The 18,592-nt window shown below is 38.5% G+C and overlaps 1 protein-coding gene across 1 annotated transcript in view; it reads left to right on the top strand.

Moving 5' to 3' along the window:
• Positions 1-18,592, top strand: part of LOC135198714 (collagen alpha-1(XVIII) chain-like) — a 751,537-nt gene that overhangs the window by 663,920 nt on the left and 69,025 nt on the right. Inside the window, exons 16-21 of the mRNA XM_064226569.1 lie at positions 10,918-11,079; positions 11,226-11,343; positions 11,640-11,731; positions 12,517-12,616; positions 15,289-15,354; positions 17,657-17,820. Coding sequence (XP_064082639.1) covers positions 10,918-11,079; positions 11,226-11,343; positions 11,640-11,731; positions 12,517-12,616; positions 15,289-15,354; positions 17,657-17,820 — 702 coding nt within the window. The remainder of the gene's footprint in view (positions 1-10,917; positions 11,080-11,225; positions 11,344-11,639; positions 11,732-12,516; positions 12,617-15,288; positions 15,355-17,656; positions 17,821-18,592) is intronic.

Here is an 18,592-nt window from a genome sequence, read left to right as displayed (position 1 = left end):
TTAAGAAGAAGAGTTAAAAAGTAGATTATTTACATTTTTTTTTAGTTTAGAATATTAAATTAATACCTTACTCATACATATTCCGTACTAATACATGCAATCCCTGGGTTACGACGGGGTTCCATTCGTGAGACGCGTTGTAAGCCAAAAATCGTCGTAAGCTGGAACATCATAAAAAATCCTAAGAAAATTTTTACTTTTAATGCTTTGGGTACATTCAAAACTATGTAAACTGCATTCTTATTGCATTTCTCATCAAAAAAACTTCAAATATTGATTATTTTACATTATTGGAGTCATATTTATTCTGCCAGATCAGCGTTGTAGGCGGCGTAACCCTGGAACCTGCATCGTAAACCTGGAAATAATTAATAATTCTTGATGAATATAATTGAAAAGTGTTGTAACCTTGGAACGTCATAAGCCGAACCCGTCGTAAGCCGGGGACTGCCTTATGTATTGATACTAGCCAAATGGCAGTCAATCATTATCAGTAAAGAAATTTTATTCTTAATTTAAATTTTCATCCAAAACAGAAGACAAAGTTTACATAAGCACAAAATCCCTTGTGTAATACCCTAAACCATATGGAAACACTAATGTAAAACCTAATTCAAATTAGTTTATAAAGAACCTATTATTTAATCATACATTTTCTTGGACTCAATAAGAACACAGTCCATAAATCTCTTCCCATCCACTTCAATTTTGTAATCCAATCCTTGAATGAAAGGTTTACCATATACGTATGAAATTTATGTATATTTCAAGATGATTTTTTTTATAGCAACAAAGGCATGAAATACAATTCATGACTGCAGGACTAATATCGGTACTACTATATTTTGAAGTATTACCATCAAAATTTGGAGGGAGGATGTTTTGAAAGAAAACTTTGCTGTTAGGTAGGATTTATTCTTCAAACAAATATTTCCTATCAAGATTAATTTAATATCACACATTGGTAAAAACGAAAAATAATTGAAAAATACTTCAAGTTCTTACATTATCATTATCTCTTTTTTAAGTAATGTACTAGACTCAAAGGTAAGTTTTTTGAAGTCTGTTAACCTCATAGTCCATGCATAAGAATACATTTTCATATATTGAACCATGACATTAATGCATTATTGGTCGATAAATTTAATATTGTATAAGAGATCATTTAGATTGAAGGAACGCAAGTGTTTAATAGCAAGGTAAGACTCTTACACTGTAAATACATCAAATAACTGTCATATCTTAGGGTCTTTAAAATGGATTTGCATTTGCATGCTTTGCTTTTTGTTAATATTTGTAACAGCCATTAATTAACACAGGAGATTGCTGCAGATATCAAATGCCCCCCTTCCATATTTCCTGAAAACAAATTTAATGCCTTATGAATTACTGTACAGTATTTAGGTTAGAAACCTGTTTTTCCCAACTGGTGCAGATTTAAATGTGCTTAGAAATTTCTGAAGCTTTTATTTTAGTGGGTAGTGTATAATTAAGGCTTGTGTTTTCTAAATGTGTACCTATCATTTTGTGTTTCATTATGTATGTTACATTTTTTTCATGGTAAATTTTAATGGCGCTGAATTAGTACTACTGTACTTCTTTAATCATAGAGAAAAATAAATATGTATAAGGGAATTTATTTCAGTTCTAATGGAGGTAAACTGTAATAGTTTATAAGGATTTTTTTTTAACTACTACTATATAAAATCAAATGAAACTTACACATAATCTGGTACACCTTTTGATTTTACTCACATAGAGATTGTGTTTTCAGCCACACTGATGATTTGCAGGATGCATTGCCTCTAAGTATGAACTATTGGCCTTTCCCTCATGCAAATTTTTACAAAGATTCAATTCTTATTATTCATGAACATCAGGAGTGTTTGCTGAGAGTATTACCTTAAGTGTTGTGGATCCAGTGCTAAATGTCTATCCTTGTTTTTGTCCTGGTCATGTAAATCTGTATTTTTCAAAAACTTGAGTTTTGGGTTCTAACTTTATAAAAGGATTTTGACGTAAGGAAAAATCTATTTCTGGGCGATTGGCTCGTGTCGCCAGCGAAATATCCTTTAATCTATTATTTCTAGGGTAAATGTACTAACACATACCAGAGAATAAATAAAATAAAGAAAAAGGGTCAGTATGACTGACTCGCTCACCCTCTAGGAGGGTGTCGGTATGAACACTAGCGAGTGAGACCACTACCACGAGCCAAATGCCAATAGAAATCTCCCACTACAAAACCCTCCAAGAGGGGAGCCGTCCCACAGAGGGAGCAGCTCGTACTACTACTACACCATCCCATGCTTGCGACTGCTGCGCCTCTAGTGGCCATCCTGAAGTTAGCAGACAATCTTGAGCGAAGGGATGGGTAGGGGGGGTATTTCGCTGGCGACACGAGCCAATCGCCCAGAAATAGATTTTTCCTTACGTCAAAATCCTTTTTCTGGGCTCAGCTCGTGTCGCTTGCGCGAAATCGTACCAGAGAAACAGCACAAGATTGTAAACAAAGTAAATAAAATATAATAAAACAAAATAGGTCTCAAATAAAAGATACAAAATAAAAGAATGAATATAATTGCTAAAAAGATACAAGTACACAGTAAAACAAAACCAGAATTATGCTTAAATTACCCTTAAATCTAATTATGTTAATAATATAAGGTAATTTACATATATACAAATAGGTACAATGATTACCTATCACAATAAAATCTGTTGTAACAACATGTATCAAAAATAGAAATAGCAATTAGTATAAATTTACATAAATATTTGATCAATGATAAAATAAAATATCTTAGGAATGTATATGACTTAATATACAAAACCCGTAACCATTGCATTATGATGCCCCATCCCCTAGATAAAAATAAAAGGGGATAACATCTATGAGATCAGTATGGTAATCAGATGTGAGTGTCCCTAACCAGACAAAAGGGGCACTATACAATCATAAAGCAGCTAAGACACAAGGTAAATGTTAATGAACAAGGCAGGAATAGACGAACTGTTGGGTGAGGCAGGTAGAAAGGAGGACTGAATCTTCTACTATAATCTAGCTAGAGTCAGGGGAAACTATGTTACCCGCTGCTACTGCTGGGAATTTCAGAGCTTCCAAGGACTTAAGGTAGTGACGTTTGAACACTGTCGGCGATTTCCATCCGGTATACTTCTTTAAATCAGCAAAATTCATATGTTGGAAGTAATTAATTGAGGTGGCTACTGCCCTGACATCATGTGCTTTTGGAAAGGAGTCAGGATTGGCTTGTTTGATAAAGTACGGGATTTGTTGCCTGATGCCTTTAGTGGAATAAAGTACCACCTTTTTCCCTCTAAAGAGGGGCCCCGATGAGGAAGAGGAGGTCCTGGATAGAAAGGCTCGTAAGGTTGAAACCGGACAAAGGGAAACATCTTGTGGAAGGGGTAGTACCTTCCAAGGTTCCCACCTCATCAAAGGATCTTCATTCTTTGCTAAAAAAGCTACGTTCCGGAGAAAGTAGCACTTCCCCTGTGGGAAGGAATTGAATATGATCCGGAGATCTGGATAAAGCCGACAGTTCTGAAATTCTTGCTCCTGAAGCTAGGCTTAATAAAAACAGAGTTTTTTCTTAGGAGCATCATAAACGAGCATGTGTCATTATCGGTTTCGGAAGCCAGTTTTAGAACATCGTTTAAGAACCATGAAACTGACGTAGGCCTGACAGAGGGCCTAAGTCTAGCACATGCTTTAGGAATAGACGAGAAATAGGTATCTGTCAAGTCTATGTTAAATCCAAATTGAAATATCTTTTTCAATGCTGACTTGTTTGTCGTAATCGTGCTAGCTGCTAAACCCTTTTCAAATAAAGATCTGAAAAAGGATATAGCAGAATTAACTGTCATGATTCTGATATCTGACTCTCTCAGGAAGATTGCTAACTTTTTGACGGCAGCATCATACTGCCTCAAAGTTGAATCCCTTTTATCGGATTCCAGGAAAAGAATATTCTGAGGGTCAATATTCGCATCTCTTTTTGCCGCAAACTTCATGAAATCCATAAAGTTAGGGTTTGAGAATCCCTGAGAAGCGAACACAGTCTTCGTTTGTACTGACTGGGAGAGCTTGGGACTGGGGATCCGAAGGGGACGAAGACCCAGTTCCAGGATCAGGGGGTACCAATTGCTCTTCGGCCAGTCTGGGGCTACTAGAGCCACTTGACCCCTGAATGTCCTGAGTTTTGTCTAAGACCTTCATAAGGAGATTCACTGGAGGGAATACGTAAATCTTCTCCCAGTTGTTCCAGTCCAGAGCCAGGGCGTCCGTGGCGTAAGCCAGAGGGTCCAGGTTGGGGGCTACATAACACGGTAGTTTGTGGTTCGCTTGTGATGCGAAGAGATCCACCTGTAGCCCTGGGACTCTTTGAAGGATCCATTGGAACGAACTCTCGTCTAGAGACCATTCCGACTCTAGGGTACTGATCGGGATAGGGCGTCTGCTATGACGTTTCTTACTCCAGTTATGTGGGTGGAGGAAAGATGCCAACTGAATTTGTCTGCCAGGGAGAAGATGGCTATCATGACGTGATTTAGATGACGTGACTTGGAGCCTCCTCTGTTTATGCAATGTACTACCACTGCGCTGTCCAAGACTAGCTTTATGTGGGAGTATCCTTGGTGGGACGTAATCTTTCAGAGTCAAGAAGACTGCCATTGCCTCCAGTACGTTTATATGGAAACTGACGGAACTGGGGTGACCAAATTCCTTGCACCTTTTTGACCTGGGAGTACCCTCCCCAGCCGCTTAAGGACGCGTCTGTGTGGATGGTAATCCCTGGTGGAGGGAACTGAAGAGGGACTGACACTGACAGATTCTTGACTTTTGCCCACGGCCGAAGCCGGTTCTTTAGAATCAGAGGTACTGAGGATAGCTTGTCCCTGGACCTGACATTTGCTCGAGATCGCCAGATCCTGGTTAGATCTTTCAGTTTGGCTTTCATTAAGATGTTCGTTACTGAAGCAAACTGGAGAGAGCCGAGGATTCTTTCCTGAGCTCTCCTCGATGCTAGTTTGTGACTTAGAAATTGCTTGACTGACTTCGCTATTTCTTTCCTTTTGGTGGATGGAATCGACAGAGTGTGTGAGGATAGATTCCATTGAATGCCTAGCCACTGAAAGTTTGACTCTGGGGTGAGTCTGGACTTGGATCTGTTTATCTTGAATCCTAGATATTCTAGGAATTGGATCACTTTCAGTGTGGCCTTGTTGCATTCTTCGACTGATGGGGCCCAGATCAACCAATCGTCGAGATACGCTACTACCATAATCCCTTGAGCTCTGAGCTGTTGCACTACTACTTCCGCTAGCTTCGTGAACACCCTGGGTGCCACGTTGAGCCCGAACGGGACTACCTTGAAGGAGAACGTCTGGTCTCCTATCTTGAATCCCAGATACGGACGGAAGTGTCTTGCAATAGGGATATGATAGTAGGCGTCTGTAAGATCGATAGAGGTGGTGACGGCCCCACGGGGAAGTAAGGTCCGCACCTGTGAGATCGTGAGCATCTTGAACTTGTCGCAGCGGATGGCTAAGTTTAAGCGGGACAAGTCTAAGATTACCCTTCTTTTGTTTGAGCCTTTCTTTGGGACGCTGAACAAGCGACCTTGAAATTTTAATCTCTTGACTTTGACTATAGCTCCTTTCTGAAGGAGGTCCTCTGCGTACTCTGTCAATTCGTTTGAAGGAAGTTGACGGAAAGGTCTGCGGAAAGTGGTGGAGGTGGGTTCGTCAACCAGCTCCAACCCAGCCCTTTTGACACTATGCTCTGAGCCCACTGGCTGAAGTTCCACCGGTGGCGAAAGTGAAACAGCCTCCCTCCTACCTGAAGTTCCTCATTGGTTCTGGTAACCCCCTCGACCTCCTCTGAAGTGCTTTCCCCTATTGAAGGGGCCTCCCGATCCTCTCCCCCGAAAGGACCGCTTACCTCTGCCTCCCTTGTTCGAGCGGTCATACTTCTGAGAAGCTTGACTCTCGAAGGCTGGATTGTAAGCTGGAGAGATGGCGTATGAGGTGGAGGGTTGAGGCTGAGGGGATATCACATAAATAGGCTGTGATTGACCTTTAGACGTGGAGGGCTGAGCTGTCTGCACTAACGGCACTGTAGGAACTTGTTGAGGGAAGCGCGGCTGCTTCTTTTGGTAAGGTTGGAAACGTCTAGGCTTCCTTTGTCCCTTACCTTTTGGTGTCAAGTCTTGCCTTCTCCTAGCCGTAAGACCCCAACGGTCCTTAAGGCTTTGGTTCAACCTCGTAGCCTCTGCTTGTACTTCCTTTACCATAGCCTCTGGGAAGAGATCTGCGCCCCAGATGTTAGAAGAAGTAACCTATTCGGTTCATGCCGAATGGTTGCCTCTAGCAATACATGCTTTCTGCAATTTGTTCTAGCAGTGGCAAACTCGAACATGTCTGACTGCACCGTTTGAGTCAGGGCTTTGGTCATAAGCTTAAAAATTGGTTCTGAACCATAAGCCATGGTTGCTACCTCAGACATAGCCATCAGGTTGATTGACCTGGCTAGTCGTGTTTTCGAGTCAAACTCCGCTTGAATAAGACTATCAGGGAGCCTGGGCAGCTTTTCACCAAACTGCTCCATAGCACAGTCAGGTTTGAGTTTGCCAGCTGTGAAAGTGTTAGGCAAGTCCTCCCATAATTCTCCAATTGACGGGAGCAACGGAGAAGTGGGGTCTGCTTCTTTCAGCTGAGGCATGGGTTCCCCTTTCTGAGCTGCTGAGATGGTCGACCTCGCTATCTTGGTAAGGAAAGGGAGCGGGGTACCTTCGTCCATCGTGAAAATGGTAAAGGGACTTTGAATGGTTGGATCTTGGTATTCGAACAGTCCATGTCGTCTAGACATCTAAGCCATTCTCGTTGGGCCTGGTCCGAGAATAGAGGACTGTCTCCTTTGGTACCCTGTCATCTCTAACCATAGCCGAAGGCGTGAGCCTAGCGTAGCCTATGAAGGGAGGCTGTAGGCCTTCCGGATAGAACTCGAAGTCCTCTATTCTTCGAGTTCCAAACTCCGGTATGGAGATGAGACCATCTTGGAAGGGAGCATATGACGCTACTCTCCAAGGATTGTTCATGGAGAAAGCGGGCAGCGAGTCATACGGGGGGAAGCTGAGATCCACTAGTGTTAGAGGTTGAGGGAGAGGCAAGAGGGGCTTCTCATTAGGCCGGCTATAATAGTATCCTGAGAAGTTATCCTATCCGACAGGCGAGATATCATATGTTCCATACTCGTCTTAAGGGAGCCTACCAAGTCGCCCACCTGTTGCAACAGGCCAGCATTGGTGTCCAGAGCCGGAGCTGCTGCGGAGGTGGAGGGGAGACTCTGAATAGGCACCAAAGGTAGTGGAACTGGTGATACTGCCGGGGTGCGGGATTTCTCCTTAGGCTTACTCTTTGAGGACTTTGAGCCGGAGCTAGACCCTTTAGACCTGTCTGGGCCGGGATTACGAGCCGGAGACTTACGCGAAGAAGAAGACGAGGACGTCTTCTTCGAGGACGATGACGTCTTAGTCAAGGTCATATGCTTAGACTTGATCTTAGGCCTAACCGAAGCCTCTGGAGGAGTATATAACTCATCACCGGTAAAGCCTGGGAAGGATGGTGAAGTTGCAGGGGTAGAAGAAACAGTCACTCCCAAGGGGGACCCTTGGGTACCTGCATTACTTACCTCGACCAACAGGTCGTCTATACCTACCATAGGTTCAACATTTATATCCAGGGGTTGCGACATCCGTGGAGATATCCTGGTCTTGTTCAGTCAAGGAGGCCGCCAGCTGTTGTTGGATAAAGGCAATAGAGGGGTCCGCCTCTACCGGGTCGACGTACCCAGTCGCCTTGCCTCCGGGGAAGATTAACAAAGCTAAACGCTTCTCCAGTATGTAGGGCTGACCCTTGGCGGCGTTCTTGCCAAAACCTCCGACCCAGGCCCGCAGGGTAGCCAATGCCGTATCTCTTACTGCCGGAGCCTGTAAGAGAGGATATATTTTAGATTTAAGAACCACTTAAAACTAAAACTTAGGATATAACTTAAACTAGATGCCTTAAGTTAAAGTAATGATGAAAACTTAAGAACTAAAAGAAGCGGAGCGGCATGCGGAGATGGAATACTTACGCCTTCCAAAAGCTGGCTCACCAGATCGTAACATATGGTACACCTCTCATGGTACCAGACCTGGATGTCCCCGTGCGGAGTCGCGCATGGAGCATGGGACCGGCAAACTTCGTGTCCACAGGGGTCCTGAAGTGTAGCGGAACATCCCGGATGCTCACAGTTGGTGGCCTGTAAGTGGGAAGACACATGAGTATCTTAAAGGGGTAACACTTACAGACTAAGGACAAAAGAACTCCGTTACGTGGCGGAGCTCGGAAAAAAATTTGGGCATAACCCCTCCCTGCATTGCCTGAATAGGCTATAATCCCGGAGAGATCCGGTAAATACTAAGGGAGGGGTGGGGATGGTTTAAGAAACTTAAGATAAACTTAAAGATAACTTAAACCTACATGCAAGTAACCGGACTAGGTCCAGTGAAGCGGAGTGTAGTAACTCAGCAATACGGTACGGTTAGTAAAGACCTATTGTATGCTAAGGTCCAACTATGGTGGACTATACCCTTCCGCTGGATATCAGGACTCCGATAGGGAGGAGCTCTAGTAAGGAGGGAAGGGCGAGATGACATACAGACTCGCGCTAACCCGGAGCGACAAGGAAGTAACGGAGGGGGGGAAGGCCAGAGCCCCCCACAACGTACCACCCGGCCGAGCCGAGAAGCGGAGAGGTCGGAACCATCAGGGACTGTCGGACTCCCAGGCCCCTCCGGTGGAGGGGAAGGGGGAGGCAGGCTCGGGCATGCTGGGCGAGCAAGGACAGACCGACCCACCCCCAGACCGGACTCTATGGGAGAGCGGGAGAGGGGGAAGGGGATGGCAGGCGCCTGGCTGACTCGTGATCACGTAGTGACCACGAGGCGGAAACTAAGATACGGTAACCAAGCCTAGGCCAACCAACTGATCAGAGAGAAGCTATCGGGAAGCAACCAGAACTGAAAAGCGGTAGCATATAGGCCCATAGGGCGAAAACCAACTGATCAGAGAGAAGCTATGAGGAAGCGACCGAACTGATCAACGGTAGACTAGGCTCTACGAGCCAGGACCTAGGCTAAGCCAGACGCCAACTAACCTAACAACAACAAAACATAAAAAATATAATATATAATAAAAATGAAAGAAAAGAAGGTAAAATAGCAGGAGAAAAAATCCAGGAGTGTGCGACTAGCCCGAAGGCAAGTCTACCACTCAAAGCTAGTCAGGGGCCGATACAAAGAACCTGGACTAGGGTCTGGATAGAAAAAGCCTACATAAGGTGAAATACATACATGTATAACAACTTGAGTAGACGTAATAACGCGGATAATCAAAATAGAGCGTAAAATAATAAGGGATGTTCTAGGTATGGGAGACCAAGAACGAACCCAACATGCGGCAGGACCATGCTGCCATGCTTCCAGCCCCCGAGAACGTATCTATACCTAAAAAACGGCAAATACCGTCTCGGGGACGGAAAAAACTCGCTAACCGTAAATACTGAGTACTAACTTAGCTGCTGCAATAGCTGCACGCTCCATTATCGAAAAATCCGAAGAAAGGGCACAAAATACACAGAGAGAAAAATAGCACTTGTGATAGTGCGAGCTAACGAAAAAGGATGGCCACTAGAGGCGCAGCAGTCGCAAGCATGGGATGGTGTAGTAGTAGTACGAGCTGCTCCCTCTGTGGGACGGCTCCCCTCTTGGAGGGTTTTGTAGTGGGAGATTTCTATTGGCATTTGGCTCGTGGTAGTGGTCTCACTCGCCTAGTGTTCATACCGACACCCTCCTAGAGGGTGAGCGAGTCAGTCATACTGACCTTTTTTCTTTATTTTATTTATTCTCTGGTATGTGTTAGTACATTTACCCTAGAAATAATAGATTAAAGGATATTTCGCGCAAGCGACACGAGCTGAGCCCAGAAAAATGCTTTTTACTGATTAGTTTATTTTGTCCAAATGTTTGTTTCGCTCTGGATAGTCATTATTAATTCCAAAACAATTTCATGAAAAAAAAACTTCAGTGCTAGGCCACTGAGATTGTTTGTAAAGTGGACTATTTTATGATTAACATGTCCCATTCAAAGAGCTCAAACTGTTGAAGCCTATCAATTCACACTACACAAGGTGTTACTTCTCAAAAATTTACATTCCCATCTCTACTAAAATATTTAACCTGTTGCTAGTCAAGAGTTTGACCATTAGTCAAATTTTGGGAAAGCTCAAGGCATAACTTTGTCTAATCCTGCTAAAAAGCAGAAAAGTAAGGTAAATGAACAAGCAAACCAAGCAAGAAACATAACCTGGATTGTACACATTTATGTTTACTTTCATTTTGTGGTTGAAACTGCTTTTGCACTAAGTCAAGTCTGCAGTCTCTGCATTGTTGTTTTTTCACCAAATGAAGAAAAAAAATTTTAATTTGGAAACTTTTGGTTTATTAGATCTGATATTATTTTAGAACAAAACTTAGATTCCTTCTAATTAAACTTTATTTTCTTATATTTTCTTTTTATTTCCTTCGCTGCATGGGACTTGAAAAGTAACTGATATGTACGTAGTTGGTGACCTCAACTCACAGAGAAAGTCTCTTTTAGAAATTCAAGTTATTTGGTTTTATTTGGAACAAGGAAGGTATGCTGTCTAATGTAAAGCCTTTCTTTATCTTTTGGTATAGCATAGATTGGTTCTTTTCCATATTAAAGTTTTTCATACCTAACCTTTATATTGGAAAATCAGTTTCCTATTTATTTGTACATTTACAGAACTTTTTTATTGATCTTTTAAAGGGTAACAGAGGGCCACCAACTAGTGGGGCCCGGCCTGGCAACCCAGGACCACCAGGGCAGAAGGGCGAACCAGGTCGTCCAGGACCTAGAGGCAGTAGAGGACATATGGGGGCTCCAGGGGAGCGAGGACCAACTGGTAAAATTGGTCCTAAGGGTGATCGGGTTAGTGATACAGTGTTTAAACCCATAATGTATTTCAGTATGTTATTATACTCTTAATTGTAAAACTATACTCAGAAAAGTGAGAGGTTATTTCTGTGCTATTTGCATGGTCCATTTCTTAGTTTTTCATGATTTTTCTTATGTAGGGGCATCCTGGTAAGGTTGGCAACTCAGGTCCAAAAGGAGAGCCTGGATTACCTGGAATGAATGGATCACCAGGACCTACAGGTTTTATAGGTGTTCCAGGTGATAAAGGAGATAAAGGTAAGTTGAAGGATAGTACATACTTCTGCAAGGAACAGTGCAAATTGATTAATAATTTTTGGGTCTTTAAAAGGATTACAGTAACCAGTTAGGAAACATGTTTTCAGATGACTTAGCTTTTGATGTGTAATTCATTTTAAATTAGACAAACTGGTTTTCCTTCTGCTAAGCTAAAATTAGGTAAAGAAAAATCAGCTATGTTATTCAAAACCATCATGATTTCTGCACAGTATTTGAATTTACATATGTTTTAAGGTACTATTATTTTGATGATAATGACACAATCATTTTTTCAGGAGAGAGAGGTGAACCAGGTGAAGGAAGGCCTGGTCCACCTGGACAGCCTGGTGGAATGACCTCAGATGACAGAAGATTGATAATTGAACAGGTAAGGGATGGCAAAAACTTCTTGGCAAGTGGCTGCTAGGTGCTAAAATACTACAGAATTAAGTCATACAGTTGAAGTTTATTTCCACAAAGATTACTGTGCCCAGGATATGAATTTTATTATTTCATTGCATTTCTCTGCAAATATTGAAGGCTAAACTGCCACATGCTGAGAGTCAACAGTGGTAACTCAGTAGTTTGGTTAAAATATTTAATCATAATGATTAAAATATTTAATCATAATGATAATGATAGTACAATAATGAATTTGAAATTGCTGTTACTTTTTTCCAGCGATGATGTTTGGCTTATAATAATGTCTTGTATTATAGGCAGATTTATAGTGTGACATAGGAAGCAGTTCCTTAAGTACTTACACAGGGTTTCTATATGGAAGCATATTTCCACTTCATTCCCATATTTTGTAAATAAGTACTATGTCTTATGTATTAACTTAGAAAAGCTGAAAATTATTATGCTAAATATGAGTGCTGGGTAATGCAGACAAATCTTAAGTTGCACTTTCTAATATCCTTAAGAATTTGGAATCATATATTATAATAATGAATGAAACTGCCATGCATTGTGTGATAAAAAAAAATATAGTGTACTATGTACTGTGAATAGTAGTGTTTAGTTTATGGCTAAACATTTAAAAGCCAGATACTTCAGCTTTGCATATAAAACAAAAATGATATTTTTTTAACCATTTTCTTTTTTGGTGAAAAAGATCTTATATGCCAATAAATTCAGCAATTTCAATTTTACAATGACTTGTCCTTTCAGGTTATTGACACCCTGGAAGGTAAGAATGCAGGTTTTGGCCTTAACTTGAATCCAACTTTGAATGTATGGGAAAACTCAGGAGGCTCTTCATGGAGTGCAGGTAAATTAGGTTATTCCATTACGTTTATGCTAAACTACTCTTGGCAGATCAAAATTCTTCAGCTTGTGGTTTAGAGCTTTTTCACTTTCTGCTGGCTCATTATAGAATTCTTTTAGATGAAAATTTTCAGTGCTTAATGCTTATCTGTTGGTTTTTCCATTTTTTGGAAATATTGTATGTTGAGTTCTTGCATTTTCATTAGGTGCCACATTGTTGCTCTTCAATAGAAGTATTTACTTTAAAATATCCTAAATTCTCTCTCATGTTGTTTAAAGTACTACTGTAAAACTTTAGCTGGTTTATTAATCATTCAGTTGGTACCTTTTGAAAATGGACCTATCATTAGACGCCATGTATTGACTGCCCAGTGTTCAGTGTTTGATATGCAGTTTTGATGTTGATTTTTCCAAAGAAATAGATTTAATTTATACTGATAGATTAGGGACAGTTAGTAGAGTATAATCATACTTTCATGTTAGGTTTTGCTAAAGTCAAAACTTTACACACTGTAGTAATGCCATAATGTTATTTACTCTCCATTTTCCTAATGCTCTGTAATATTTCCCAGGGTATGAATACGTTCTGTAATTGTTATATATTTAATAGCATGTAAAAACTATAATAAGCATGGTACAGCATAAATATTTTCAGGATTTTTTTTTACATTTTAAACTTACAACATATATGTATCATGAAGCCTGCTAGATTCTAACTTTGCTAATGTACCTGTTTTTGTTTCACCATGGGAATTTTTAATCATATAAATTACTTTGTATAAATATTATACAGTATTGCAAGAAATACTATGTAAGTAAATTATCATGGCAGGTTACTTGTACAGCAATTCTGTTGTTATTACAGCATCATGACTCTGGCAAAAGACTATTTACCCATATGTATAATGTTATAATGTTTTTCCAACAATTGTATAAAACATAGTTCAGTACATTTTGACAGAAATAATTCCACACTTCTCAGCACTTGATTAACTGCCCTCAATACCATTGTGTGGATTATGATGAGATGCTCAATAAATTAATACTTTCTCAAATTAGTTACTACAGTATACGTACGTTTTATTCATTTTTAACTTTAATACATTTATTAATGTTCAAATTCATATCTGCTAAAATAATGATACATAACAGTAAATTATGTTTTATGGTAGTTTCTCAAAAAAAATTTCAAATAGGGATTGGTCACACACTTTTAAAACTTAATTGGTTATGACATTGTTCTGAAAATTTACCCTTTGTTGTATTTTAGTCATTAAAATTTACATCTACTTTAGCACACAGAGGCCTATTATGTTCTGTCTTAAATATTCTGTTGGTCTGTGTGAACTTGGTTTAATTAGAAATATTGAAGAAATAGTACTGTCATCCTTCATAACTCAGAAGATGAAGCAGTCAGAGCAGTAAAAGTTCTGGGTAGATATAAGTACTTTATCATTGAAATTATAAAAAAAGTCTCACATTTAATTTTAATTACGAAGTAATCTTGCATGTGTGAACCAGGTTTGAAGTTTGAGAGATACTTTTGTCACATCCATAAATAAAAAGTTTTGTTAGCAGTTAGAATACATTCCTCAGCATGTTTCAACCAGTTTGTTGTTGGAAGTCAAATTTTATAAGGTTGTGTATCTTTAGTTATCAGTTGTGTTTGCTTTACAAGTAATCCAAAAGCTAGAACTAGTGTATGTTATGAACCTCACTGTCATTTTGTATTGTATAAGAATCTTTTTCTGCTCTTTCTTCACATATAAAGTTGAAATCAGTATTTTGTATCTTACTGTGACACAGTTTATGTGTACAATATTTCATGCATTTTATAGCATTGCCTCTGTCTTGCACAGTTGGTGAATTGACAAATATATGCTATACTGCAGTTACCTAATTATTAAGAAAGAGAAATACAAAAATTAGAAGCACAAAAGCAAGAAAATAGAACAAAAACTATGTACTTCTTGCTCTTATGCACAACTGTTGTATGTGGAGAAATTAAATGCTTTTAAGTGTGAAAATTAATTACTCTTCTGTTTTGCTAATACTTTTATTCAAGGTACAGGTGTATTAGTTAAACTTGTAAACAATATACTAGTTATAGCTTTGGGCTTGTGGGCAATCATAAATGTAACTGTTGTCAGTGGGCAGTTTTGACAGTTATGGAATATGAGTGCTAGTTATGTTTTCATCTTTTTTATTTAAAAATACTACAGTATAGGTAGAGCCCATACAATAATGTATGTACTCCTTTTTTATATATTTTTTTTTACATTTTATGGAACTTCGATATTCTACATACAATATTTTCATTAAATCCAAGACTTTTGGATAAGCTCAGAGTACAGTTTTAGGATATTTTCATGTGCAGAACTAAATACTATAACTTTTTGAGAATATTGATTTGATGCGGTATCTGAGATGGTTGTAGCATGTTGTAGAGGCTGGTTGAGTAAAAATAAAAGAAGATGTCTCTGCATCTAGACACAGCTTTGTCTCTTCTCTGTTGAGTAAAATGAATTTTTAAATTATTTCATATGTTGATATCATGTTCTATGGTCAGTTAAAAAATTTGCTTCCTTGGTAGTGGTTTCTCTCTATGTGAATGGAATGGATTATTCTAAATGCTTTATATGTTTTTTTCCCATACATTGCATGTGCATATTTCAGTAAGTGATGATGAAGATTTCCGGCTGGAAGGCTCAGGTGGCCTGGAATACAACCCTTTCTACCCCAGTAAGTTTTATTGTTATATAAGACAGGTTTCAAGTTACTAAGTTGTGAGGGAAAAGGCAATTTTCATAGTATATAAATTTCAAATTTAAAGCTTCCTTTGTAATTTTTAGTGATTGATTAGATTTGCAAGCTTGAAGGGTTGATACAGGATCGGAGGTTGACCTTTATTGCTGACTTAGAAAGTCATGTTTTATTATTTTATGAACTTGCTCTTTGGTAACTTTTATTTAAATGCTGTAAAATAAACATAGCACCCATGTACTCTTTATTCATATAAAATCAATATTGAATACTTAATAGAATTCAAATGCTGATTTTGCAAAAATGTGATTTTAATGCACTTTGTTTTCAACTTAAACTTAAAAGTTAGACCCTAGAAGTGAATGCTTAGAAAAACCACCTTTATTTATATATATATATATATATATATATATATATATATATATATATATATATATATATATATACAGTAGACCCTTGACTCACGAACACAATCCGTTCCTAGACCTTGGTCGTGTTCCAAATTGTTCGTGACTCGGAGCTAATTTCCCCATAAGGTTTAATGGGAATAATATTAATTGGTTCTCGACCCCTACGAACCAATATATATTATGTATATTTTGCCTTATTTTACACAGATAATGTAAAAGTCAGTGTAAAAAACCTTAATATATCTAATAATATAATTTAAAATGGTAAACTAACACTATAAAAACGTTTGTAAAGTGAACACTTACTATGACTGGCGAGACTTCTGGCTTGACGGACAAGAGAAGAGGAGGGTGGTGGGTGGGGAGGAGGTTATTGTGCGGAAGGAGACCCTCCCCCATCCAGGTCGGGGAGATCTCGTTCCGGAGATTCAACTCTTCTAGGTTTTTTTGGTGAACGTTTAATCACAAACTTATCCAATGTCTGTTGCCTTTTCCTTCCTTGCATAACTTTTCTGAAATGGCTCATTAAATTTTCATTGAGCATATTCACGATCCTGTTCGTAACAATTTTGTCCGGATGATACAATTCAAGGAAGCACTGGACATCATTCCACTTTTCCAATGCGGCTTTTATCACATCACTGCTGACATCTGTAACTTCCTCCCCAGCCTCCTCTTCGTCAGTTGATTTCTTTCTTTATTTCAATGGTTATCTTCCTCTGCACCCTCTTCTCACCATCACTCTTCACTTTCTTACTTTCACCACCACTCTTCACTTTCTTAGGGCCCATTATGAAGAAAATCACAAGTTTTAGCGCAAAAAATGCTAAGCGAATTGACGAACGTCTTGTACACAATGAGATGAGACAAAGAGCGATGCGTGGGTGACGCCGTGCGTGGGCGGCTGGAGGATGGCTGTTCCCATGGCAACTCAAACGCTCTCACGTGTGCTGGGCGATTTCGCGCATTTTTCAAATGTTTGTGTCTAAAAATTAGTTTGTGAAACAAAGTGAATTGTTATTTTCCAGAAATTCCAGCATTTTTCAAATGTTCATGTCTCAAAATTAGTTCATGACCCAAACAGAATTTTTATTTTCCGCATTTTTTTTGTTCGTATCTCAAAGTTAGTTCGTAGGTCAAGGGTGAAATTTTACCTATAATTTTGGTCGGGGATCGAGTTGTACGTGGGTCAATGCGTTCGTGAGTCAAGGGTCTACTGTATATATTATATATATATTATATATATATAGATATATTATATATATATATATATATATATATATATATATATATATATTATATATATATATATATACTATATATATAATATAGATTATATATATAGCTATATATATATACTATATATATATATATTTCCTCATGTCAACTAGTATAAAATTGATATCAAAGCCATGTCAAGAGGTCTTATGCAGAAAATACAATTTTCATTATTCCTATAAACAATAAAGAAAATATTACAGCAAAGTAGTACATAGTACTTGTATATCAACTTTGGTAGTACCACATAGTTACAATGTATTTCAAAGGTTTTATCTCAGAATTTATAGTATGAAATCTTTTCTCTGCTACACTCATGATACACACTTCTTCAGTATTGTTATTTTTATTTCCTTAGAGATTTATGTGAAAAGTATACTACCATATTGTTAATGATGTAACAGAAACACCTTAGGCAATGCATTTTATATTCACTCATTACAGTTTACATCCTCATGTACCTGAGATTTAAATAAAATCCACTGATATGCTTTTAACAAATAATTATCCAACATTTATATTAAATATAAGTAATGTTCATATTTAACTATGTTCATATTTAACTATACTGTTTTTATCTGTCAATATTTCAGATCAAATCAAAGGACTCCAAGGGCCCCCAGGCCCTCAAGGTCCTCCAGGTCCTGCAGGCTTACCTGGCCCAAAAGGCATAGAAGGACCAAGGGGTGTCATGGGTCCTCCTGGGGATATTGGACCCCCTGGACAGCCAGGACTGGAAGGTTTACCTGGTCAGAAGGTAATCATATTAAAGACTCTGTTATTCTTTCAATTAAGTAAAAATTAGATATGATTTTTAATATGGTAAAAATTTATTAAATTGTGATCACTTGTAGCAAATTGTGATAGAACATATTCCAGTTTGTTATGAGAATATGTTCATTGTATTATATCAACACAGTACGTATTTTAAAATTATAGATAGTCATACTACAAAAAATAATGTGTGCAAGTCTGATACAAATGCACATGAGAAAAATTTAAATAAATTAACATATAACATTCCAAACTGAAATTTTCTGAGGCAGAATTTATAAATACTGTACCTACTGTTTTGTATATGTGTAGGCTCCAGTTACAGTACCTCAATGGTCAAATAAAAGGATTACTAGGTGCAGTAAAATCACAGTAGATGCACAGAGCTTACTACTGTATGGCTGTAGCATGGTTACACTGATAGTAGTTTCTTTTATATATAATACATGCATAGTATGTACAGGCATTATGTAAGTGAGACAAGAGTAATGATTACTCCAGTATTCTACCACTTATGTTCTAATTATATTTTTTATATAATTTTATTTTCATTTCTTACTCTTGTTCTTAATTATTTGTGATGAGAAAATAAGTTAATATTACTGAGGCAACCCACTAATGTGAGGTCTGTGAATGTGGTCAAGCCTATTGAATTGAAACCACTAATTGCAGTTAATCATCTGTGCTTGGAATGTCTAATGTTTATTTTGAGTTGTTTATTGCTTTAAAATATATACAAAGTTATTTATGAATAA

This window comes from Macrobrachium nipponense, chromosome 22, assembly GCF_015104395.2.
Source record: "Macrobrachium nipponense isolate FS-2020 chromosome 22, ASM1510439v2, whole genome shotgun sequence".
NCBI classification, from domain to species: domain Eukaryota; kingdom Metazoa; phylum Arthropoda; class Malacostraca; order Decapoda; family Palaemonidae; genus Macrobrachium; species Macrobrachium nipponense.
Note: the sequence above shows the minus strand (reverse complement) of the source record. Positions and strands in the feature narration are given on the sequence as shown.